Source organism: Mercenaria mercenaria, unplaced genomic scaffold (genome assembly GCF_021730395.1).
Source record: "Mercenaria mercenaria strain notata unplaced genomic scaffold, MADL_Memer_1 contig_1162, whole genome shotgun sequence".
NCBI classification, from domain to species: domain Eukaryota; kingdom Metazoa; phylum Mollusca; class Bivalvia; order Venerida; family Veneridae; genus Mercenaria; species Mercenaria mercenaria.
Genome location: NW_026459142.1, coordinates 44090 through 70696, shown reverse-complemented (window position 1 = coordinate 70696; position 26607 = coordinate 44090). Strand labels below are relative to the sequence as shown.

General features: G+C 35.0%; 1 protein-coding gene across 1 annotated transcript; it reads right to left on the bottom strand.

Annotated features, from left to right (window-relative positions):
• Positions 1-736: 736 nt before the first annotated feature.
• LOC123527445 (uncharacterized) lies at positions 737-26339 on the bottom strand. The gene is made up of 3 exons (XM_053532366.1): positions 26036-26339; positions 1410-1866; positions 737-919 (listed from the first exon to the last, which is right to left on the bottom strand). The coding sequence occupies exons 2-3, from the start codon at positions 1794-1796 to the stop codon at positions 752-754; spliced, it is 555 nt and encodes a 184-aa protein (XP_053388341.1). The 5' UTR covers positions 1797-1866; positions 26036-26339; the 3' UTR covers positions 737-751.
• Positions 26340-26607: the final 268 nt, after the last annotated feature.

Genomic DNA, 26607 nt, shown 5'->3' with positions numbered 1-26607 from the left:
ATTTTCCATGTGAATCGTTAGAATTCTGAAGTAAGAATGATGATTTTCGCTAGTGAAAAGCGTTCTTATATACTACTCACTGCTGAAAAATGGACTATAAAACTTCTGCACGTAATCTAGGTTTAGGACTGTACACTCCTAGAATATAAATTATTAACTGAAAACACTTGTCCTCTCCGTACACGAAGACACCAATCACAGCAACACTCAGTATAGATGCTAGGAAACAAACGCTTACGAGATACTTTATCAGATCCACGTTCATTGAAGTCCCACACTTCTACTTCTTGTCCTTCACTATCAAAATATTTGACTGTCTTAGGAATATTATAAGGTTTCAACTCATATACTACCGAGCTATTTTCCATGTTAATCGTTAGAATTCTGAAGTAAGAATGATGATTTTCGCTAGTGAAAAACGTTCTTATATACTACTCACTGCTGAAAAATGGACTATAAGTTTCTAATAGAGGTCCCCATATCGCCCCCCCTGGGAGGTCCCCATATCGCCCCCCCTGGGAGGTCCCCATATCGCCCCCCTTTACTACTCTTGAGTATTTCCTTTATGCCGAGTTTGTAATCTACAGTATTTGTGTCTTTAGAGAACAGTTATAATATTTTCTTGATTTTAACGGGATTTTTCACTTTAAAAAGACACCAGATCGGATCAATTAATAAAGCGCGCAAAATGAAACTTCGGTGATATAAGTAAAACAGTAAATTGACAGAGAAACAGAGTAAATACCACATGTCACAAATAAAGATTGTCAGTCCATTTTCTAGTCAGAATTACCATACACAGTCTCATTAAAAGGTCTTGGTAAAGCCGACTAAAAAGTATAGTTACCGTCTCGATTTCATTCCACTTAACCTGGAATGTTGCCTGGTCTATCCCCGTCGTAGACGGACTATGCGCTATCTGAAAGAAATATAGATAATGCATCTTCTAAAGTTCGCATGTAACGTTTCATTTGTTAAACATTTTATCATCGACAAATTTAGTATACGTTTTTATCATAAGATATAGTGCATTTTATTTGACCTGGCGGAGCGTGGTTTTGCGACGGTCCACTACATTTTTGTGCGGGGTATGTGGTACGTTTAACCAATGTAGCGTTGAATTTAAGTCGTTGATTACCGAAGATTACGGAATGAAACAATTATATTGTTTTACCTATTTTGCTCGTTTTTTTGAGATTATCATTATTTGCATAAGTCAGAGATTAACTCCGCCCCGCCTGGTCAAATAAAACGGACTATATGAGAAATATAAATATCGTCTTAGAAACAAATGTATTTTATACTTTCATTTGATATCAAGTATGTTTAACTTTAAACGTTAAATTTGAAGAATAAAAATGGGAACTATTTGGTGATAGAACACAGTTAATGTAGTTAGGTAAACATACCTCATTTCGTGTATTTCTTAGACGACATAAATCTGCCTCAATGGAATTGTCAGTTTGCTGCGGTGTTGCACTCCAGTTATATCTAGGGTTTAGCCCGAAACTTTTCAGGCTTCTCAGCAGGCATGTCGCAAGAGTTAGGTCAAGGTCAGTGATAGAAGGAGGATTACCACCTTGTGGATACAGCAAATTGTACTGTGCTTTCGTTACTATCTTCCTGCCCACCAGTGCCTTTACTGCGGTCTGTTCATGACTAAGAAACACATTAAACGGCACATTGGAGCGCTTCTGGTCAATTATGTTCCTTATGACTGTAGTGCCTCCATCTATAATAAGAGTTTGGAGGCGAAAAAGGTGAACCCGGTCTTGTGATGACTGGGCTGTTGGCATATTTACAAAATGTTGCACTTCCTCTTTCTCTTCTTGTTTCTTTCTGGATGTCGCTACGTGTGATTCAACACTGTCAAAGTAAGAAAATGGTTAGGCAAGTTTGAGTAAGTCTAAACAATGTATATTAACATATCGCTAAAATGGTAGGCTACCGGTGCCCTACTGTTTTCTTACATGTTGCATGTTCGTTTTTCTATGTTACTTAGTTGGGTGAGGCTGTGGGTTTATCTTTGGTATATCAGTGTTTGCGCGATTGTGGTTTACGTTGTAGTGTTACTTTTATTAAGGAACGTGGCTTTCCCTTTGGTTATGAGTCCTTATTCAACTTTCACCTTCGGGTTCCCTCCCCCCTGACCCCGGCCCAATTTTGCCCCTTTCCACTTCCTTCCCCTCCTATATTTAGCATAAATCAATTGTTGGATGTTTGAAGCAGTCCGTCTGAAATATTTTTCAATTACAGCTTCTTTTTGATGTGGGCCTACTTTGCAAATGCGCGGCTCTGGGGCTTTGTTTTTAGTGCCCTGTGCTTCCAAGAAGTCTACCCTTACTTATTCTCTTTTGCTAACAACACAAACAAATATAAACTTGATTCATATGATTTTGAGACTTGCACAAAGGGTAAGTTAAAAAAATATCGGGAAGGCCGATGGATGTTGATGAGGTCTAAGAAACTGTTTACCTGGCCTATAGTCACGGCATGGCATGAACATTTTATTTTAACAGCTACTTATTCCAATAAAATATAGTTCTTTATAGAATCTTTTTTTACAGACAACATATCTTTTGTAACATTGAATGGTCTGCCTTGAATCTAACGACTGGAAAAAGATTATTTTATATTAACTTGTTCTTCCGCCTAACTAGTCACTTTTATGGATTTTCTTCGGCATGTACATGACATTGGAAATTATCGTGGATTAATTTATGCTATAAGCAGCAATCTGAACAAACATGGCGAATAATTTATTCCAAATAATGGCCAAAGATCAAAGAAAATAAAAGCGCAATTAAAAAGAACAGTAAACTAATAATTATTAGTATAGACCAATTGCCGGAACTGTCTGTCTATAATCGAGATTTGAAATAAACATATAGTACTCAAGATGTCAGTTCTGATGAGTCTTTATTCGTAAAAAAAGTGAAACTGGTATAAAAATATTTATTTTTTCATTCTGCCAATACCGGGCAATTTCAACTAGCTTTCATGTTGATCTATCTTCGTGTCTGCTATATGAACAGATATGATATCTTTGTGCGCATGATACTGTAACTAGCCCTAAAACTGAGCAATCGTTATAGAGTGTAACACAAACGTCATTACAACGAAACTATTTCTTAACCCGGTCAGGAGCTTCTGTCGAGTAAACTTTGAATTTGTGAATAATGTGAACTTTCCTCGGAGAGAGTCGCATAAAGAAAATTTCTTCAGTTGTTTTGAAATAAGCATGAACGGGTAACTAAGATACACTGTATGATTTTTATCTCTATTTTCAGCTTTGTGGCCATGTTTATTTTTATTTTTTTTATTTATTTTTTTGACGTAATATCTTTAACCTCTCTACATGCCGAAACTTTTACAACTTCACACCTATCTTGGTCCGCAAACTTTGATGGATGTATTTTAAGTTTATTTAGATGTTTCTGTTTGAGGATTATCGAGAACAAATCTGCAGATGAAACTTAAGTTGTTCGTAAGGGAAAATTTGTAAAAGGTTATTATGTCTTTAGCTCTAGCGGCCGCTAAAATGGTCAAGCGAAACCTTTTAAGTCCATACGGAGCACTTCAAACCATATTTTGTAAAAATCCATCGAGTGATAAGGTTTGAGAAGCTGATTAAGGATTATTCTAGTTTTAGCATTTATAGTCCCTGAAATAGGACCAAAAATATTATTAAGTACACTTTAGAAAATGGAACACACGGATGTTAAAGGACAAGTTTAGTGAAGACTTGGTATAGATCCGATCAGTAGTTGCAGAGGAGAAGATGCTTAAGTTAAACTATATAAGCAGGATGCTGAACTATATATCCATTCTAAATACTCAACTCGATTTTAAGTATTCTTCCTTTAATGCACATAATCTTATTTTTGCATTAGAAAATCCAGTTATATTATAATACCAGATTTATATAGCGCCCTTTTTCATGATCAATTTCACGTTCAAAGGCGCTTTACATAGTTCAAATGCAGCCACACAGGGCGCACAATTCATCCTCTACTAGTACAGACACAGAGCGATCTGACCAGAGGGACAGAGTGAGACAAAGCCCCCACAGAGAGATCAGAAATCAGATACAGGCTTGTCCGGCTAACTTAGCCTAGCTCGTTGCGAATAGACAGCCTGGTTCTTTAACGTGCCAAGTGCATAGCACTGATTCACGCAAGGATTGCCTGGGTTCCTGACCAGTACACCTCTAGTTGGGTGGGAAACACTGAAAAGCGTTTCTGAAAATTCCCGAGTAGCTGCCAGGGATCGAACCCCCGACCTCAGGATTGGAAGGCCAGTCAAACAAGAGATCACAGAGTGATCTTGGCGCCCACCATTGAGCCATTTTTGATTGTTCTAAATTTCAAGATTAGCTCAAGGTCAAATTTCATTCCAGTACACATCACTGCGCATGTGGTCAATGCATGTGGTCCAAATTTGAAAGCTGTAGCTTGCGAAATGTAAAAGTAGGTCACAAGATCAATTTCAATGTCAAAGTTCATTTTGGTATACAAAACTGTGCATGTGCTTCAAATCTGGAGGCTGCAGCTTGAGAAATGTAAAAGAAGGTACTAGATTCAAATCAATGTCAAATTTCAATTCAGAACACAAAAATATGCATGTGGTCCAAATTTGAAGCCTGCACCTTGAGAAATGTGAAAGTAGGTCACTAGGTCAATGTCAAGATCATAAATTATTTCGGTGCATAAAACTATGCATGCGGTCCAAGCTTGAAGGCTGTAGATTGAGAAATGTGAAAGTAGGTCACCAGGTCAAAATCAAGGTAAAATTTCATTTCGGAAAACAAAACTATGCATATGGTTCAAATTTGAAGACTGAAGCTTGAGAAATGTGAAAGTTTGTCACTAGGTCAATGCCAAGGTCAAAGTGTTTTTTGGTACACAAAATTATGCATGTGGCCCAAATTTGAAGGCTGTAGCTTGAGAAATGTGAAAGTAGGTCACTAGGTCAAAGTCAAGGTCAAAGATTTTTCAGTACACAAAACCATGCATGTGGTCCAAATTTAAAGGCTGTAGATTGAGAAATGTGAAAGTAGGTCACCAGGTAAAAAACAAGGTCAAATTTCATTTCGGAACACAAAACTATGCATATAGTCCAAATTTGAAGACTGTATCTTGAGAAATGTGAAAGTTTGTCACTAGGTCAATGTCAAAGTCAAAGTTTTTTTCGGTACACAAAACTATGTATGTGGCCCCAATTTGAAGGCTGTAGCTTGAGAAATGTGAAAGTAGGTCACTAGGTCAAAGTCAAGGTCAAAGTTTTTTCAGTACACAAAACCATGCATGTTGTCCAAGTTTGAAGGCTGTGGCTTGAGAAATGTGAAAGTAGGTCACTAGGTCAAAGTCAAGGTCAAAGTTTTTTCAGTACACAAAACCATACATGTGGTATAAATTTAAAGGCTGTAGATTGAGAAATGTGAAAGTAGGTCACCAGGTAAAAAACAAAGTCAAATTTCATTTCGGAACACAAAACTATGCATGTGGTCCAGATTTGAACGTTGAAATGTGAGAAATGTGAAGGTAGATCACAAGGTCAATGTCAAGGTCAATTTTGTTTTTGGTACACAAAACTATGCATGTGCTCCAAATTTGAAGGCTGTAGCTTGGAAAACGTGAAAGTAGGTCACTAGGTAAAAATCAAGGTGAAATTACATCTTGGAACACAAAACTATGCATCTGGTCCAAATTTGAAGGTTGTGTGTTGAGATATGTCAAAGTAGATCACTAGGTCAATGTCAAGGTCAAAGTTTTTTTCGGTACACAAAACTATGCATGTGTTCCAAATGTGAAGGCTGTAGCTTGAGAAATGTAAAAGAATGTCACTAGGTAAATGTCAAGGTCAAAGTATTTTTCAGTACACGAAATAATGCTTGTGGTCCAAATTTGAAGGCTTTAGCTTTAGAAATCTGAAAGTAGGTCACTAGGTAAAAGTCAATGTCAAATTTCATTTCGGAACACAAAACTATGCATGTGGTGCAAATTTAAAGGTTGTAGGATGAGAGATGTGAAAGAAGGTCACTATGTCAAAGTTAAGGTCAAATTTCATTTCGGAACACAAAACTACGCACATGGTCCAAACTTGAAGTTTGTACCTTCAAAAATTTGAAAGTAGGTCACTTGGTCAATGTCAAGGCAAAGGTTTTCTCGGTACACAAAACTATGCATGAGGTCCAAATTTGAAGGCTCTAGCTTGAGAAATGTGAAAGTAGGTCACTAGGTCAATGTCAAATTTCTTTCAAAGTATTTTTCGATACACAAATCTATGCATGTGGTCCAAATTTGAAGACTGTAGGTTGAGAAATGTGAAAGTAGGTCACTAAGTCAAAATCAAGGTCACATTTCATTTCGGAACACAAAACTAAGCATGTGGTCCAAGTCTGAAGCTTGAACCTTCAAAAATGTGAAAGTAGGTCACTAGGTCAATATCAAGGTCGAAGGCTTTTTCGGTACACAAAACTATGCATGTCGTCCAAATTTGAAGGCTGTAGCTTGAGAAATGTGAAAGTAGGTCACCAGGTCAATGTCAAGGTCAAATTTTATTTCGGAACACAAAACTACGCATGTGGTCCAAATCTGAAGCTTGTACCTTCAAAGATTCGAAAGTAGGTCACTAGGTCAATGTCAAGGTCAACCCTTTTTCGGTTCACAAAACTTTGCATGTCGTCCAAATTTGAAGGTTGTAGCTTGAGAAATGTGAAAGTAGGCCACTAGGTCAATGTCAAGATGAAAGTTGTTTTCGGTACACGAAACTATGCATGTGGTCCATATTTGAAGGCTATAGCTTGAGAAATGTGAAAGTAGGTCACTAGGTCAATGTCAAGGTGAAAGTTGTTTTCGGTACACGAAACTATGCATGTGGTCCATATTTGAAGCCTGTACCTTCAAAAATGTGAAAGTAGGTCACTAGGTCAATGTCAAGGTCAAAGTTTTTTCCGGTGCACAAAACTATGCATGTGGTGCAAATCTGAAAACTGTAGCTACAGAAATGTGAAAGTATGTCACTAGGTCAAAATCAAGGTCAACTCATGTCAATCTTAATCTTGCAACAATACATGTGGTCCAAATTTGAATGTTGTAAGTTAAAAATTGACAAGAAGATTTTCAAAGCTTTTCCCTATATAAGTCTATATGAACCATGTCACCCCCGGGGCGGGCCATATTTGACCCTGAGAAAATTGTCTGAACAAACTTGATAGAGAACCACGAGATGATGCTACATAACAAATATCAAAGCCCTAGTCTTTGTAGTCTGGACAAGCAGATTTTCAAAGTTTTCCCCTACAATCTTAGTAGAAGACCACTACATGATGTCACGTGCAAAATAGCAAAGCCCTAGGCTCTGTGGTTTTGGATGAAAGGTTTTCCAAAGTTTTTCCCTATATAAGTCTATATAAACCATGTGACCCCGGGGCGGGGCCATATTTGACCCCAGGGATATGATTTGAATCGTCTTGGTAGGCCTACTAGATGATGCTTCATACCAAATATCAGAGCCCTAGGCCCTGTGGTTTTGGACAAGAATATTTTCAAAGTTTTTCCCTATATAAATTTATGTAAATTATAAAATAAACAAAGGGCCACAACTCACTCAAAATTGTTGAACCAGTCTGATTTTCAGGGGGACACAACTAGAGTACCAAAACATCATTCTGACAAAGTTTGGTCAAAATCCCCCCAGTAGTTTTTGAAGAGATGCGATAACGAGAAATTCTTAACAGATGGACGGACAGACGGACCACGGACGCAGAGTGATTTGAATAACCCACCATCTGATGATGGTGGGCTAAAAAGCTACGTTTTTCCCCAAATGATTTATAATAATAAATTGTATAATTTATGGTTTTTCCTCAAGCTCAAGTAAAGACAAATTTCATTTTGATGGCCACTATCTAAAACATTTGCAGAGAACTCATTACAACAATAATTTTGATAAAAGAAACATAAAACTATTGTAAAACAATTATAAAATACAAAATAAAACTGTAAATATCTTTTTTTCTTGGTGCCTCAAGTAAACAGATTTAATGAGACAGAATTCTAACTCCAACATTGAAAAATTAAAGTCGAATCTTGTGGGTCTATTTTGAATTTGGCTCACTTCATTCAAAAATAACTTTTTGGCAGAAGTAAAACCTACCTGCATTTCTTCCACAATTTTTTATCTAAAGAATGAAGGCAAAAATGAGAACTTTTACCGCATGAAACTCAGTACTTTTAAAGATGTCTAACTCTACCACTCCTGATTCAGAAATAAATTCAATTTGAACAGCAAAAATCGCTTATAATATGAAAGTTTCCCACTTTTGTACAAAAACATCTATAATAAGTCTTGAAAGAAGTAAACGCTTACTGGTAAAAAAGGAAAATATGGAAAAAATGTTTGGTCTCAGTGGGGTTTGAACCTACGCCCCCCACCCCCCCCCCCCCCCTTCCCTTCCCCTGCCCTGAAAATTGCAGTCAAAGTAAGTTTATGGTAGGAATTGAATACTCTGCAAAAAGGAGGTACTCTATTACGGGTCTAATAGCTTAAATATACACAAAGTATAAGGAGGTACTGTTTTACGGGTCTATTGGCTTAAATATATACAAAGTATGAAATATTGATTCTAATACGCTTGTCTCTGTTAAAACACTCTTACGCTAGAATGACGTCACATTAACGTGCGGTGACGTAAACGTTTTTGTTGCGTTCAAGAAAGAGCGCTTCCATATTTTATCTACAGTTTTAGATTAGGGGCATATTAGAATCTAAATAATTTATAGCGTTAGCGTGTTTTAACATTATTTATACACTCGGGTGGTGACACGTCGTTCAAATAATTTCACTCGAACTGCGCCCTCGTGAAATTATTACGCCCGACGTATAATCACCTATCGTTCACAAATAGTGTTAAAGCACTCTTTTGCCATAAAATATTTCTTAAATCACAAATTAAAATATGCATTATTTTGTTTTGTCACCTTGAGTTCTTGATTGGCCGGTGAAGTACCTGCATTACCCCACCAAGTAATTAGTGAAATTAATTCCCAAAGCATTGTATTAATAATGCGTCTTTAGCGCTTTTCAGAAACTTTGCAAAGTCTTGCAGTCTCTTATGTCAGATGGGAGGGCATTCCATAACCTCGCAGCTGTCTGAAAGCGACGGTCATGAAAGATAACCCTGGGTTAAAAAGAGACCCCTCCCCTTGGGCCCAAATTTTACATAGATTTATATAGGAAACAGCTTTAAAAATCTTCTTGTCTGAAGATCTAGGCAATTGATATTTGGTATGTTGCATTGCCTTATGGTCCTGTACTAAGTTTGTTCAAAGCATGTCCCTGGGGTGAAAAGAGGCGTCGCCCCGGGGGTACCAAGTTTAACATAGACTTATATAGGAAAATACTTATGTTTTTGTTCTTAAACACCCAGGCCTCTCTCTCTCTCTCTCTCTCTCTCCCTCCCTCTCCCCCACCCCTCTCTCTCTCCCTCTCTCTCTCTTGTTAATATTATTTTCCCTTCTATAATTTAAAAGCAAAGAAAATCTCCTATATAAGTGACCCCCCACCCCCAAATACCAGATTTTTTAATCCCCAATATACAAGGTCCTGTCTGGTCCAGTCTGACAAGGGTCCATAAAACCCCTGTAGACTTGACATGTAGCCTAATTATTGTCAGAGAATCGTAAATTTTATTGCCTACAGATAAATTGGTTATTTCCTGTGTTTTACATTTTATTGATTGAAATGCTTTTTTTTAGAATGTACACAAATGTCTTTTTAATTTATGTTGATTAATGTCCCGGCCAGTTAAATTATAACTCTTATAGCAATTCTCACTCTTTTAAAACCTTTAAATAATTATTTAAAACTTAATAAAAGAAATTAAAAGTTTGTTATTCAATATATTCAATGATTATGATCTTTTTATCAAAAGTAACGAAAAAAAAAAGAAAGAAAAAAAGATAATTGCTGGATTTTATTAGAAATTAAAGAAGTGTTCAATTGTATTTTTAATAGATAAATTGGAATATGGACAGAAGGATTTTATATATTAAAAATGCATAATTCCCCTTGTGTTGTCTAAATAACGTTTCTTTTATGTATAATAAAATCCAGCAATAAAGAGATATCATTGTTCAAAATACACATACTTTATTATTTCTAAAAGCTATGTGCCTGAATGCATTTTTTTTATATTTTTGATTTAAAAAAACAGCAATGATGAATTGTAATTGTTAAAAAATTTGATTATTAAAAATATGATAAAACACTGTTGTATCTTATCACTTTGTTTATTTAGCCCTAATTCAATCAAGCTTTCTAAACTCGTTATAAAGGTGAGAACCGATTTGCTGTGATGGTGAGAAATATCACCTGTAATTTATGTACTGCACAGTAGCTCTACAGTAGCTTATTATGATAAACAGAAGCAAGTCTATCAATGGTCCAGGCTTGTGTATTGGTCATTACCACCAACATGCAGACCTTATCATTCCCATAGGCCACATACCAGGCACACCAGAATCAGTGTCTTTAAACTAATTGCTTTTGCAAAAAGTAAGACACATCAAGCAAGAATCAAGTAGAACAAGTGAATGAAGTATTGCCATTTCTTACTGGAAGGCATTTATTTGTCTCTATTGTTATTTATAGTTACAACAAATGGAAATTAATCCTAAAAAAAACTATTTGATATAATTCCACATATAACTCTTTACCAGGTAGAAATAAGTAAAAATACCCTGTGCCTAAAAATTGGATATAACATGAATGTTGTACCACAGAAAAGTAGTATTGACTTTTCCCTACAGCTAGTAATAAAAAAGTTACAATATAAGCTATGTAAGCTATTTATAGTAAAACAAAGGGAAGTAATTCTAAAACAAGTGTGCCTCATGATGGTGAACATTTGTACAAAGTTACATCAAAATCCCTCCATTCAAGAAGAAGAAATGTTCCGGACAGTCATTCTTGTATCTGACGTTTGGCCTCTAAGTGTGACCTTGATCTTGGACCTAGGGAACTGGTTCTTACGCAAGACAATCCCTCTCATAGTGGTGAATATTTGTGTCAAATAATATTAAAATCCCTTTAAGGATTTTTTAGTTACAAACTGAATAGGAGAAAAGCCCTTTTGGCCTTTGTCTTCCAAGTGTGACCTTGACCTTTTAGCTTATGGGCCCGGGTTTTGCGCATGACACATTGTCTCATCCAGGGGAATATTTGATAAAGTTATAGACCGGACAAGAAAAAAATCCAGTTGACCTTTGTTCTCCTAATGTGACCTTTGACTTTTAAGCTTGTGTTCTGGGTGATGCACATGACATGTCATCATATATGCCAAGTAATATTGTAATCCCTCGATGAATGACAGAGTTACTGACTGGACAGGGAAAAAAGATGTTGACCTTTGACCTCAAATTGTGACCTTGACCTTTAAGCTAGAGGGCTGGGTTTTGCACCTGAAATGTTGTCTTATCATGGAAAATTCGTACCAAGTAGTATCAAAATCCCTTTATGAATGACACAGTTATGGACCGGACACGAAATAGACCCTGTTCATGCCAAGTAAACTCTTCACTGCCAAATATGACTAAAGTTGTGCATGACCCATCGTACTCTTATTCCCTTATCGCATTCTTTCACTACCTCAAGTTTTAATCAATTTCCCTGTAGCAATTTCAAAGTTAACACTTAAAGGTGCAAAATAAAGACAAATGAATAGACATAAATCTTAAAAAAGACTACACATTTCGAAATATAGTACTAAACATTACGATAGCCGTGCAATATTCCCTTGAAATCAACACATGTACAGAGAAACAAATGATTGTTTCTGTATTTTCTTAGACTGACATGGGGGGTCATTTTGTCCTACTTTCGTGTTTATCGCTTTTCCGTAATCGGTCGGAAATTCTTCGGGATCACGTGATTTTAAAATTGTTTCAAACGAATATCCATTTAAGACGCGCAACAAAATAACTGTATTTCCATGGTAATTATGCACGACTTGCACGAAAAATATGAGATGTACAAAATCTAAATTTAAAATTGACAGTGACATATATTAGGCCAAGACAATGTGTTTAATGTCTAAAATCTTATTAAATTAATGTAGCCATGTGTACATAAATAAGTGTATCTAGGTAAATTTCAATCATACTTTGTTTCTGCAGTGTAAGACAGTTACTCATTTATATTCTTAAAGTTATACTGAAAAGAGATTAACTGAAAAAGTTTACAGACGAAGTTGTAAAAACACTTTTATTTGGGAAGGGCCTGAATTGTCCTTATGAAAACTTGTAGTATAGCTGTATATTACCTGTATTATAAGAATGATTTTCATGAAGTTTTTGTGAGTTACAAAATTGTTGAATTCCATGTGCTAAGTTTGTAAAAATCACGTTATCGTTTGGGCATATGATATATTTTGCATCTATTTATAAATTATAGCCTCGTTTCGGAAGATTCTTCCGAAAAAGTCCGAAGATGCTCGACGGGTTCGTAAGCAGTCGGAAAGCATACTTTCGGTTTGACATAGGCAACAGTTTTTGTTTATTTGTTAGTTATTCTTGAACATATTCATGACTATTTGGTCAGAACCGATGCAGTGGGCCATATTTTCAGTAAATAGGAAGTCTCAGCTACAAACTCTGGTTTTCATATAATACTCGTTCGGGTTTTAGTAATGGACCTTTAAATTGAGACAATATATTATTCGGTATAGATATCTCGTATTGTGCTCATGCTCATGTATGCTACATCTCATAAGCGCATTTAATGTTATTGTCCAGAAATAAAATGAATATTAAAGAACATGTCATATAAAACTTTATGTATGGAATGTTTTGCCTCATTAAAACTGGTTATAAACTTCAACAGGAGACAATTCGATATGTACATATAAGTACTAATAACAATAAAAATTAAACATTGTCAGCACTTGATACAGTAGTAATGATATTGAAAATTTCCAGACTGTTTTCGAATTCTTAATATATTAAATGTAGTGAGAACATTTAGTGTACGCACGTGCTATGCTTTTATATTGCCTAGAGTTGTATCACACAGTACTTTTATTTTAAAGTAATATGTTGCAAATCGTTCTTAGGTTTTGGTGATAAACACTTGTTATTGCTTTCTTTTATAAATGACAGCACACGACCTACTGTTTCTTTGTTGAAGATCTTCCACTTTGAAAACTGACTACTGTTTGTAATAGCTCTGGTTTAACTACTGTACCGTATCAAAGCATATCTAGCATAATATGTTATACATTTACTATCTTCTGTTTTATAGCTTTACTGTTTCATATCCACTGAAACTATAAAACACTAGATTTTTTTTGTATAAATGGTGCAATTTAATTGAAACGAGACCAATTTTGATTTTTCTACCACTGTAGTAACCTTATCCCTTTGAACTGACCTTCTTTAAGGCATTAGATCACTAATAGAGAACCTCCTTTTTGAAGAGCATTCAATTCGTATCATAAACCTACTTTTACTGCAATTCTTAGGGGTGCGTAGGTTCAAGTCCTACTGGGACCAAAATTTTTCTCTCCGTATTTTCCTTTTTTACTAGTAAGTTTTTACTAGTAAGTTTTTACTTCTTTTAAGACTTATTATTGATTTTTTGTACAAAAATGGAAAAAAGATGAATCTTATAAGCGATTTCTTGGTGTTCAAAGTGAATTTACTACTTAATCAGAAGGGGTAGAGTTACACATCTTTAAAAAGATTGAGTTACATGCGGTGAAAGTTCTCTATTTTGCTTTCACTCTTAGATTATATATTGTGGAAGAAATTTAGGTAGGTTTTACATCTTCCCTCAGGTTATTTTTAAATGGAGTAAGCAAAATTCAAAACAGAAACACATCATTCGACCTTATTTTTTCAATGCTGAAGTATGAATTCTGTCTCATTAAATCCGTTTACTTGAGGCACCGTAGAAAAAATGATATTGACATTTTTATTTTGTGTTTTATAATTGTTTACCAATAGTTTTATGTTTCTTCTATTGAAATTAATGGTAAAATGAGTTATCTGCAAATGTTTTGGATAGTGGCTATCACTTTGAAATTTGTCTCTACTTGAGCTTGAGGAGATAGTTACCATAAGTTATTCAAAATTTATAAACAAGAGGGCCATCAAGGCCCTGTATCGCTCACCTGACCTACTGACCTAAAGATCATCAAGATTAACATTTTGAACAAGTGTCATTAAGATATGGTCATAAATGTGGCCTCTAGGGAGTTAACTAGCTTTTCCTTTGATTTGACCTGGTGACCTAGTTTTTGACCCCACATGACCCAGATTCGAAGTTGACCTAAAGATTATCAAGGTTAACATTCTGACCAAGTTCCATGAAGATATAGTCATAAATATGGCCTCTAGAGTGTTAACGAGCTTTTCCTTTGATTTGACCTTTGACCTAGTTTTTGACCCAGCCTGACCCAGATTTAAACTTGACCTAAAGATCATCAACATTAACATTCTGACCAAGTTTCATTAAGATAGTATCATAAATGTGGCTTACACAGTGTTAACTAACTTTTCCTTTGATTTTACCTGGTGACCTAGTTTTTGACCCCATCTGACCCAGATTTAAAGTTGGCCTACAGATCATCAAGATTAACATTCTGACCAAGTTTCATTAAGACTCATCAAAAATATGGCCTCTAAAATGCTAACTAACTTTTCCTTTGATTTGACCCGCTGACCTAGTTTTTGACTCCACAAGACCCAGAATCGAACTTGACCTAAAGATCATCAAGACTAATATTCTAACTAAGTTTCATGAAAAAAAAGTCATAAATGTGGCCTCTGTTAACAACCTTGTCCTTTGATTTGACCAAGTGACCTAGTTTTTGACACCACCTGACCCAGATTTGATCTTGACCTAAAGATCATCAAGATTAACATTCTGACCAAGTTTTATTAAGATATGGTCATACATGTGACCTCTAGAGTGTTAACTAGCTTTTCCTTTGATTTGACCTGGTGACCTAGTTTTTGACCCTTCGTGACCCACATTCAAAGTGGATCTAAAAATCATCAAGGTTAACATTCTGAACAAGTTTCATGAAGATACTATCATAAATGTGGCCTCTACAGTGTTAACAATCTTTTCCTTTGATTTGACCTGGTGACCTAGTTTTTGATTCCAGATAACCCAATATCAAACTCATCTAAGATTTTATTGAGGGTAACATTCTGACCAAGGTTCATTAAGATTGGGCCAAAATTGTGACCTCTAGAGTGTTAACAAGCTTTTCCTTTGGTTTGACCTGGTGACCCAGTTTTTAATCCCAGATAACCCAATATAAAACTCGTCCAAGATTTTATTGAGGGTAACATTCTGACCAAGTTTCATTAAGACTGGGCCAAAATTGTGACCTCCAGAGTGTTAACAAGCTTTTCCTTTGATTTGACCTGGTGACCTAGTTTTTGATCCCAGATAACCCAATATCGAACTCGTCCAAGATTTTATTGAGGGTAACATTCTGACCAAGATTCATTAAGATTGGGTCAAAATTGTGACCTCTAGAGTGTTAACAGTCAAATTGTTGACGACGACGGACGACGGACACAGGGCGATCATAAAAGCTCACCTTGAGCACTTCGTGCTCAGGTGAGCTAAAAACGGCATGGTAAAAGTTGTTTAAAATTTGCAAAATAGTGAAAAACACGGTTACCTTTCAGAATATACCAAGCAAAGGCCATTTTGTAAACATTACTATTAGTGACCTAATACCTTAAAAAATCTAATCTGCATCAGCTGCCGTTCATGACTAAAACATAACATTGTATCTTAATAATAGAACCACTTAAAGTAGTTATATCAAAGTTCATTTCGAATATAATTATATTATGATAAATTGAAAGAAAACTATGTCAATTTTACAGATTGACTAGGTAAAACAATTTAAAAAGATCGAAATACAACAAAAATTACCAATATTTAAACACCTACACTAATGTGACTGTTTTAACTATACGGGAACAGACTAGATATTCAACTGAATCCTAACACTAAATTTCAATGATTGAACCACTTAAGGTTCATATCTAGGCTAATTTCATATCATTGTAGAATAAACTTAGAAACAAAAGATGGAAAAATTAAATTACAGTATAGATAGCAATCTAATATTTTAACATGGCTGTAAACGTATCCGACATTTAGCACGAAAAATGGTGTTTTGTACAAAACGTAAGCAACAACATTACACTGGCAATAGCTTTATCAGATCAAATGCTTTAACATGTTTGAGTGATGAATTTTACGCAAAACAAGTAGAAACATATGAAAGTATGATTTTAAGGAATTTCAAAACGTAGAATACCGAATAAGATAAAGAAGATGGGTGCACTGGAGTGCAAATATGTACGTTTCTTAGCGCACATGTTCATTTAGCCTAGGTTTGTACCGTTTATTCAATCTGTACAGTCTGGCGGGTGAAGAAGATTTTGATCACTTTTTGAGCGTATCGCATAATGCACAGTTCTCATCAGAATTTAGTAACGATTTAAGAAATTCTTAATTAAAGGCCTCTTCTTAAGAAAAACAATATATATTTCTATGAAATTATTTGTGTTTGTTACTGAATAATAGTGATGGGCCGACAATCGGCGACAATCGAATAATCGTCGGCGTTGCATTCATGAGCGCGATCGCCGACTTCACTTTTCCCTGACCGATTAATTACTTGGCACCCTAAACGGATAATTTAGTTGTTTCTGAACCTTTACTTTCTGGTATTTACGGTTCTTTGGGGGAATTACGCCAAGGGAAACTACTCTATGTACTCTATGTAAAAATGTCTCCCTCCAAAGTCTCGAAAGAAATTGAGGTCATCTGAGATCACGCAGATTTTTGAAAGATATATGGCTTTTACAAAATTAAGCCAGGAAAACCATCAACCTAAACTCTTGACATTAGTATGGCAGTATGCATAGCATGCCGCAAGCATATTAGCAAAGGTATTTTCAATTTTTGATTTTGTGGGATTGAAATCATTCCATTCGTTAACTAAGGTCAAGGTCAATATCAAGCTCAAAATTCATTTCGGTGCACAAGACAGTACATGTGGCCAACGAATATGGTCCAAATTTGAAAGAAGTAGCTTGAGAGATGTGAAAGTAGGTCACTAGATCAATTTGAAGGTTAAAGTTCTTTTCTGTACTTAAAACTATGCATGTGCGTCCAAATCTGAAGCTTGTACCTTTAAAAAAATGGAAATAGGTCACTTTAGAGCAGTTTCCCCATATAATAGATTTTTAACATGAAACATTTTGAATACAGTTATCATTTAGAGTTAGATTTATGTTTCTTATTTTATTTAATTTCTTGCTGGTACCAATTAACATACTGGTTGTCTTATTTGGATGGAGAGCCATATTGTTAAACGTGCACCAATTATTAACTTTGATAATATCAATTTGCAATTTTCTTTCGATATCAAATACGTTATGGTCGCTTGCATGCATTGTAGAATCACCGGCATACATATCAATGTTTACGTTTTCAACAACTAATGGAAGAGCAATAAGAGAACAACTAGGTGATTCTTCATTACAAATATCAAAGGCCTAGGTTTTGTGGTTTTGGGCAAGAAGTTATTCCCTATACAAATCTATATAAAATAGAGAAAAGTAGAAACTTCACAGGTCGCTCAACACGACAAAAACGAAAATGTTGCAGGCTCGGTTTGATTGAGCCTGTTCATGGACGGTAGTGGAAATGCATGCTACCGTCCACGCCCTCTAGCCCAGGGTTGAGAAGAACTCAACATTTACACATGCTTAAAGTACAAAAAGCAATTTAGAGACATCCGCAGATGTATTCAAACGGCGGTGAACATGGAACCTTCAATGATACACGTGTTGAGGCGTGTAATTCCATGAAGAGCGGCGTTTGGTCCCCAGATAAAGTAAAGGGTTTTCCCCAAACGAGAAAACAATGGGCAGAACTAAACAAACTGGAATTTAGGAAAGGGATCTGAGGTTATGGAGCCTGCGTATCACAGGAACTGTCAGAAGACAAAATTAAAAAGCAGGCACCATATCCAAGGGGTGATTAAACAATACCCAAGGCTATGAAAGCGGGAGTATTGGAACCATATAACCTCAGGCCGGGACCATATTTGACACAAGGGAAGTAGTTTGTACAATCCTGGTAGAGGACAACTAGATGAGGCTAAATACCAAATATCAAAGCTCTAGGCCCTGTGGTTTTCGTCAAGAAGATTTTCAATTTTTTCCCTATATAAATCTATGTAAATTATAAAAATAAACAAAGGGCCATAACTCACTCAAAAATTGTTTAACCAGTCTGATTTTCTGAGGGACACAACTAGGGTACCAATACATCATTCTGAAAAAGTTTGGTCAAAAACCTCTCGTAGTTTCTGAGGAGATGCGATAACGATAAATTGTTAACGGACGGAAGGACGACTGACCACGAATGCAGAGTGATTTGAATAGCCCCCCGTCATCAAAACAAAAATCGGCTTAAACCTTATGCAACTCTGTTTCGAGGGAATCGCTACGTAAGTGTATACAATTTTTTTTTATTAAAAAATTTTGCCGAGCCTTTATTCTCATCCATGACATAGTTTTTGCCCTAGATTTACCCTTAGTACACTCATAATATAGGAAATGCAGCTACAAAGATGTTCCCATGGTATTTTATTCCATTCCTGTAACACATGAAGAATTTTGTCCTATTGTGCAAGACTTTGTACCTAGTCTTTAATTAAGTGCAATTCTTAAATTTATATCTTAAGTCTTTTATAACTTTTTATTAAAATCATGTTTCATGCCTCTCTATGTCTTAACATCACTAACAGGGACCACAATGGAAATAAGGGATTTCTTCCCGTTTTGTGTTGTCCCTGATATTGATTTACTGATACGGTTCATTACATATGTATATTTCATGAATTTTATTTTTTTTCCTTGCTGATAAATCCTTATATCATATCATGAATGTTTTCATTGTAGCCATGTTGTCAATATCGAAATAAATAAACAAATAAACAAAAGTAAAACAATGAAATAGGATTTTGTAATAAAATCAAGTTTTCCTTTTACGTTGTATTGTGAAGCATTATTTGGAACACTTTCTTCGGCCAAAATGTTTATTGATTTGAGAAAGTATGCTGTGTGGAAAAAGGCTGGAATGCTGTTTCTTTTCTGACGAAAATAAGAATAAAGCAGGCTTTTCAGGTAAGATTTGAATAATAACGTACATGTCTTTAATCAAAGCATACTGTATAATATATATAAATTGACTGAAATAATCCCTATAGTGGCAAATCAATTCCGATGATAATATAATGATATTTTTCTGTAGGTTTTCATATCGTTGAGCCTTCTTTTGCCACACGTAAAGAGCGCATGCGCGTTAAAATAAAAACATCCGTGAAATAGCATAGCAGCCGGTAGCTTGAGTAAAAAGGTCTATAGCCTTGTATAGGAAACAACTTCAAAAATCTTGTCTGGAAAAAATCAAAACAAGGCCTTTGATATTTTATATGCAGCATTGCCCTATGGTCTCCTACAAAAAATTTTCAAATAATTATCCTGTATTGAAAAAAGCTCTGCACCGGGGGTCCATAGAAATAAATGGATTGCACGACAACCGATCCGCGGACCGTCTGAACTCGCGTTCTAAATATCGTGAAAAGATTGCCAATATCTTTAAGATTGATACTGCTTTCGAAAATATTAATAAATAATCAATTAAATGTATTAATCTGAACAAGCTGATGCAAAACTCGGGCATTATCGAAACATGTATGAACATTTCCACAGTGCTCCGATCATGCAGAGTTTCGGATAGGTAAATTTCGGATATAAATTTAAAGACATTTTTTTTTTCAATCAAGCTAAGTTGTGCTTTATTTAGAATTAATGATCATGGCAATGTAATATTCAATTTCCTTTTGTTAATGTCAAAAAGTTATAAAGATTATGTCTATGAAATGCTAAATTGGCACTGAACTATTTGCTGAATTTAGAAAAAAATGTCACCTGAGGCATTTTTATCAAACTTTCTAAATTTTATCTAATTCTTATATTTTGTTGACAACATTTTAGAAGTTTTCAACACTTTAGCACAATGGAGAAAAAATGCTTTTAGCTCTGTATGAGAGTGATATCTAATAACTTTCATGAAACCATTTAGAAATGTATGCATTCATACAGAAAGAGTTTGTTTTCGCAAATGTATGAATTTTCATCTTGTTTTATCTATACCCACTGTCAGATGCTGAAGAAATTCACAAAAAGGATTACTTACATAAAAAGAGCAGGATAATTTACTTTTGAGCTCCAAAAAAAGAAAGCATCAAAAAGAAACAAAAAAAAAACATAAATAAAAATAGTGAAAAAGCTATCAATATTTGATTCTGTTGTTGCAAGATAGCTTATTCCAAACATTTTTAATTCTATATTGTATCTAAAGTGTTAAATCTCTCTCAGATAAATCTGCCTGTTTTCAACAGTTCTTGAATAAATGTCTGGGAAGGGAACTGAATCTTTTTATAGGATTTTTATTTTATTCTGCTAACGTCCATAAAACTACAAAGATGCTCTTTTTAATTTTCGTTTATACTAAAGCAACAACTGAGTTAATTCTACATACTGTAAAAGTTTAAGACAGGATATTAACAAGAATCTTCAAGTAGTTCTAACATTGTCTGATGCCTAACTAACAAAAGACTGCCTATTTACCTACAATCAATATATGCTATTTTATAAACTTAATTTAGAATTTATATTGTCTGACTTAAATATTTTATACCAATATTTAATAACATTTATATATATCGAAAAGTACAGTGGGTATCAAGCAAGTTCCCCTTAAACAGTTGCATTGGGCGTACTAGTATTCATTCTGACGTTAAGTATTTTCTTACAAATTTAAGTTGTTTTTTTTTCTATTTCTTTACATCTACTACAATCCTAAATTTCTGATGAATAATTTGAAATAGATCCTAAAGAATCAAACAGCCGACGAAGTAGTTTTCTTATATATCTTTTGATATATTTGAATTACTGTTAACAAAGTGAACAATGCCTCAATGGTAGATTTTCAATTTCTAAAACCAAGCTTAAGAATGTAATCAAATATATCACAAAGGTGTGAGGCTAAAATATCAGCTGATTCTATTAAATACTCATTTGATAGATAATCGTTTCCCGTAGATTTATTTGTTTTTAAAGATTTTACGATATTGAAAATGTCATCAACTGTGATAGCGGGTTTAGAATTCGCATCATTATAGACGAATAAATGTCATTATTAGATTCAAAAACTCCCTAATTTACCGTAGCAGCCATGTCGTTTTCCATTTATATATATTGGTAGTTTAACTCCAGGGGCGGGTACTGGATTTGATTTTAGGGGGCGGAACTATTGGGGTCTGTTGGCATGCCCCTCTCCCGGAAAATTTTGAAAACAATGGTTCCATCTGGTGCGTTTTGGGCGTTCTGAGGTTCTATATTTAGTATCGAAAAGGGACAGGTTTCGTGACAAAATCAACCTAAATAACATGCTGATTGTTCCCCATGATATTTTGTCAGACTTATTATTGCGTAAGTATTTTAGAATGGAATTTCTTAGCCCGATTGGATTTCTAAGGATTTTTATGGGTAAGGGTTACCAAGGGCTATTAACACTGAAATGGAAAAGAGCGTTATCGGAGCTCATGCGAAGTTTGTTGGATTTTTTGTGCAAGGTAGCGAGCGAGAAAAAAATGCATGTTATATATTTTTTCCCTTTATCAAGAGACGCATTACCTATGCGATCGTAGGGAGCGAGAAAAATGCATATTTTTTTTATATTTTCGCCCAGAGAATGAGACTTACGTATGCGAGCGTGGGAGAAAAAAATGCATATTTCACCCAGAAAAAAAGAAGAAAAATTACCTATGCTTTGGCGATTTTAGGGGGAAGGGCTCGCCGGGTGTACCCCCTCGATCCGCCCTTGAATTCCGATATTGAAAATATTTCTAGAATTATCCAGGGTTTGTAAATCTTAGTTCTTCATGCGCGACAGATCTTTTAATTCAAAACTATTAATGGATCGCGATAATTTCATTTTAACGGTACTCGGTAAAATCCAAAAACAGGTAAAGCAGGTGTGTTATCCGATAAGTGGTATTAATTTGTATATTGTAGTATTCTTAACTCTAAATACGATCCTTTATTCCAAAACAGATTTGTAGTCTAGTGGATAGTGTGTCGGACATCTATTCTTTTTATGTTTGTATGGTGTAGGTTCGAGCCCTTCTTTTTTTAAAATGATTTTTACTTATTCTATTTTGCAGCTTTTTGTTTATATCGTCTTTTGTATTCTTTCTTTCATTCTTTTTATTTATGTATTTGTTTAAATATTATTGCAATGTATATAGATTCAATGTCTATTCTAATAAGAGATCCTCTGAAAAATTTCAATAAGTACTCAGTATAAGTGCACGAGAAAATCAAGATATAAATAGTTTTACATGAATTCTCCAGGTAAAAACATGCTGGAAAAATAAAAAAAGTAGCTCGTCCCGTATTCGAACCAGCATCGTAAGCTTACAAATCATACGTGTTAACCACTAGACCACGCCGCAGCTTGCATTGGTTTTGCGATATAAGATATTTGTCATATAATGTGTCCACCTGATTCCCTATTTCATTGTTATGGGTTAATCCGGTATTAGTAAATAAAGGCCACAGTTATCGCGTTTTGTTAATACAACACGTCTGTCAGTCCCGGTAGCTCAGTGGTAAGTACTGATGTTTGAAATGTCGAATTTTGCGGGCCGTGGGTTCGAATCCAGGTAAGTGTTTTTTTCTAGTTTTTCTTTCAGGGTAACCCTATAATCATTCAATTTTCCTGGAATATATCAATGTATTTAGATAGAAATGTTATTAAATTCATTTCTGTTTAAAGAGGACAAGCAATCAGCTCTGTGTAAACACATCGTATTATGAATGCATAGTCACGAAAACACTCGGAATTTTCGTAAAGGTTGAATTCCTCTCTGGTATATTGCCAGTACATGTATTAGTGTAGTCAACATGTCCAAGGGGTCCACGTCTGTTGTTGCAAAAAGAAACATTATTCAGTATAATAATGATGCTAAATGCATACTACAAAATGTTCTGAAGGTTATTTCAAGCATCATCATTTTCCATACTTCAGTTCGTTATTGGAAACCGTAGTGCTGTATTACTGCATACATTTTGAATATTTTCAACTGTCTTTGAAAAGGAAATGCAATTAAAACATAAGTAAAAAACAAAGATTTAAAAAAAGTATGAACCACGGTGGGATTCGAATCAACTACGGCGGCACTGATCTTCAACGTCAAAGTAAGCGTTCAGTTACAAGTATCATGTCAAAGAGTAAATGATAATTATCAATTACCCTCTTGACTTGGACTCGTCCTAATAGTCACTCCGAAGTTATCAGACACATACTGTATCTTTCTGAATATCACCTTTCAAAACAAAGCTCTTCTCTGTTTACTTTTATAGCTATTAAAAATATGCATCGCTTTTTTGCTTGAGTGCACTAGTCATTTGACCCGTAATAGAGTATCTCCTTTTTGAAGAGTATTCACTTCCTACAATAAACCCTTTATGGCTATTTATTTTCAGGGGCCATAGGTTCAAGCCCTACTGGGATCCGGAACATTATTTTCTTATTTTTCTTAGTTTTTATTTTAATCAAGACTTGTTATTAATTCATTGTGCAAAAGTTGAAATGTTTCATTTGATAAGCAAGTTCTTACTGTTCGAAGTGAATGTACTTCTAAAACAGAAGGGACATCTTTAAAATAAAACTGAGTTATATGTACATGCAGTAAAATGTCTCTATTTTGCATTTACTCCTTAGATTACATGATTATTTTTGAAAGAACTGCATGCCATGAATTCCCAGTCCAATGCTACCACTTTATATATTTCCCACAGAAGAGTGAAATCTGCATGTAGTTCTCGTGTGGCTATAATATTCGCATTAACCGTTAATAAATAGACTATAGTATATATTCTTAACCACCATAATTCAAGAAATTACTTGAAATGTTAAGGTAACTTGACAACCTTGACATTTTATAGGGTAAATTACAAGTATACATAACTCCCAGTATTTAAAGTATTTAAAACTGAACCTCAAATAAGAGATGTCACTGTTAGTGACAGACGCCCCCGAAGTGTGCCCAAGAATGCTACAGTTGTCTGAACAAAATACGCTAGAACAGTTAAGGTATGAACCATTTTGTAACCAGATAAAAATGTTCTCTAAAGGTAACCTTGACCTTAGAACTAGGGCTTTGGGTCTTGAGCATGACGCATCAACACATAATAGGGAATATTTGTGACAAGTGATTTTAACAGCCCCTTATGAATGGCAGAGTTATTAACCAGAAAAGAGATATACAGTGTTAATCTTTGACTTCTAAGTGTGACCTTGACCTAGAAGCTAGGTGTCTTGGTCTTGCGCCTGACACGTCATCTCAATATAGGGAACGTTTACGGCAAGCAATTTTGAAATCCCTTCATTGATGGAAGAGTTATGGAACGGGCAAGAAACAGACTATGTTAACCTTTTACCTCTAAATGTGACATTGACTTTAGAGCTTGGGGTCTGGATTTTGTGCATGATACGTGTTCTTCTTATTTGGAGTATTTATGCCAAGTAATTTCAAAATCCCTTGACGAATGGCAGAGTTACAAACCGGACACGAAACAGATCCTATTAACGTTTGACTTCTAAGTGTGACCTTGACCTTGGAACTAGGGGTCCCATTATGGTTAGTATTACTGCAAAGTAATTTCAAAATCCCTTCATGGATGTCAGATTGATGGACCGGACACGAAAAAGGTCCTATTAACCTATGTCTTCTAAGTATGACCTTGACCTTGGAGGTAGGGGTGTGTGTTTTGCGCGTGACATATTTTCTGATTATTGTTTACATATATGCTAAGACATTTCAAAATCTCTTCATAGATGGCAGAGTTATGGACCGAACACAAAATCAGACCCTGTTAACACTTGACCTCTAAGTGTGACCTTGACATAAGAGCTACGGATCTGGGTCTTGTGCATGACATGACGTCTCATTATGATCCACATTATGCCAAGTAAGTTCAAAATCCCTTGATGACAGAGGTACGAACTGGACACGAAACAGACAGTATTAACGTTTGACTTCTAAGTGTAACCTTGACCTTGGAACTTGGGGTCTGGTCCTCACGCATGACATTTTGTGTTATAAAGGTAAATGCAGCGATGTTATACTTCGGAAATCCCGGGTCAGAGAGATACCAATAACCGATAGTTAGACGGGTAAGTTGAGTCCTTGTTTGTACTCGTTACTATTACTCGGCGCTGAGTTAAAGAGGCGCCACAAAACAACTGTATTCTATTCTTTTCTATTTCCATGATGATAATTATACATGCTTTGCATGAAGAAAATGAGAAATAACAAGTATCTAGTTACCGCAGTGACATATATTAGGCTAAGACAATGTGTGTAACGTCCTAACATTTTATTGAATTACCAAAATGTACAGATATCAGTGTATTTAGTTAAAATTCAATCACATTTTGTTTCTACAGTGTAAGATAGTTATTCATCTATATTTTTGAAACTATGCTGAAAAGAGATTAGCTAAATTAGTTTGCAGATGAAGTTGTCGAAACACATTTATTCAGGAATTGCCTAAAATGTCCATCCGAAAACTTGTAGTATAGCTGTACATTACCTGTATTTTAAGAATGATTTGCATGAAGTTTTTGTGGGTGAAAAAGAAGGTCACTAGGTCGTAGTTGGTCTTTAACAAAATGTATGTAATCTGAAGTGGTAGCATATTCATGGCACAAAGCCAAATTGAAAACAGTCCCACAGCAATCAACCATACTTTATCAAAGTTGGAGTTTGAATTCTGTTCTATTAAATCTGTTTACTTGAGACATACTAGAAAAAAATGATACAGATTGAAATATGTGCAAAGAAAGTTACCTGAGCTATGCTTGTTTATCCAATTCATTTTGCACCAATCGCTATGTATTATTGACACTATAATGTATTCACATGTTCCAAATTACTTAAAATTTTCCCCTTTTATCAGAAAATATTCCACTTAAACAGCATAATTTATACCATATAAGTTAGAAATTTACACTTTTCTTTTATTTGAAAAATGTAAAACGTAAATGTAAATTTGGTTTTGTATTATCAGAATAGTTTAACATTGATTAAAGCGTGTGTCTGCTTTACAATCAGCATTCCAATGTTTACGATTATTTGTGCGCATGTTCGTTTTGAAATATATACCATACGGCGTAATGATACACACACACACACAAATACTGTAGTCACTTTTAAAGAAAGTAGTACCATAAAATGCATCGGAAATGATTGAATAATTCGACTGTGTTACAAGTTGAACATCAAATAATTGCAAATATTGCAAACTTTAAAAAAAGTACAGCTTTCAACACCACAACAGATTTAAAAGAACTACAAACACCCGTGAGATGATTTTGTCTGTACAATGTCAAGGTCTTTGAAACACCCGTTTTTTTCTGTTT

Excerpts from the sequence above, each read along its gene's own strand:
- LOC123527445 (XM_053532366.1), bottom strand. The coding sequence starts at position 1,796 with ATGCCAACAGCCCAGTCATCACAAGACCGGGTTCACCTTTTTCGCCTC. Across the intron at positions 920-1,409 it reads TAAGAAATACACGAAATGAG|ATAGCGCATAGTCCGTCTAC; the intron begins GTATGTTTACCT and ends TATTTCTTTCAG.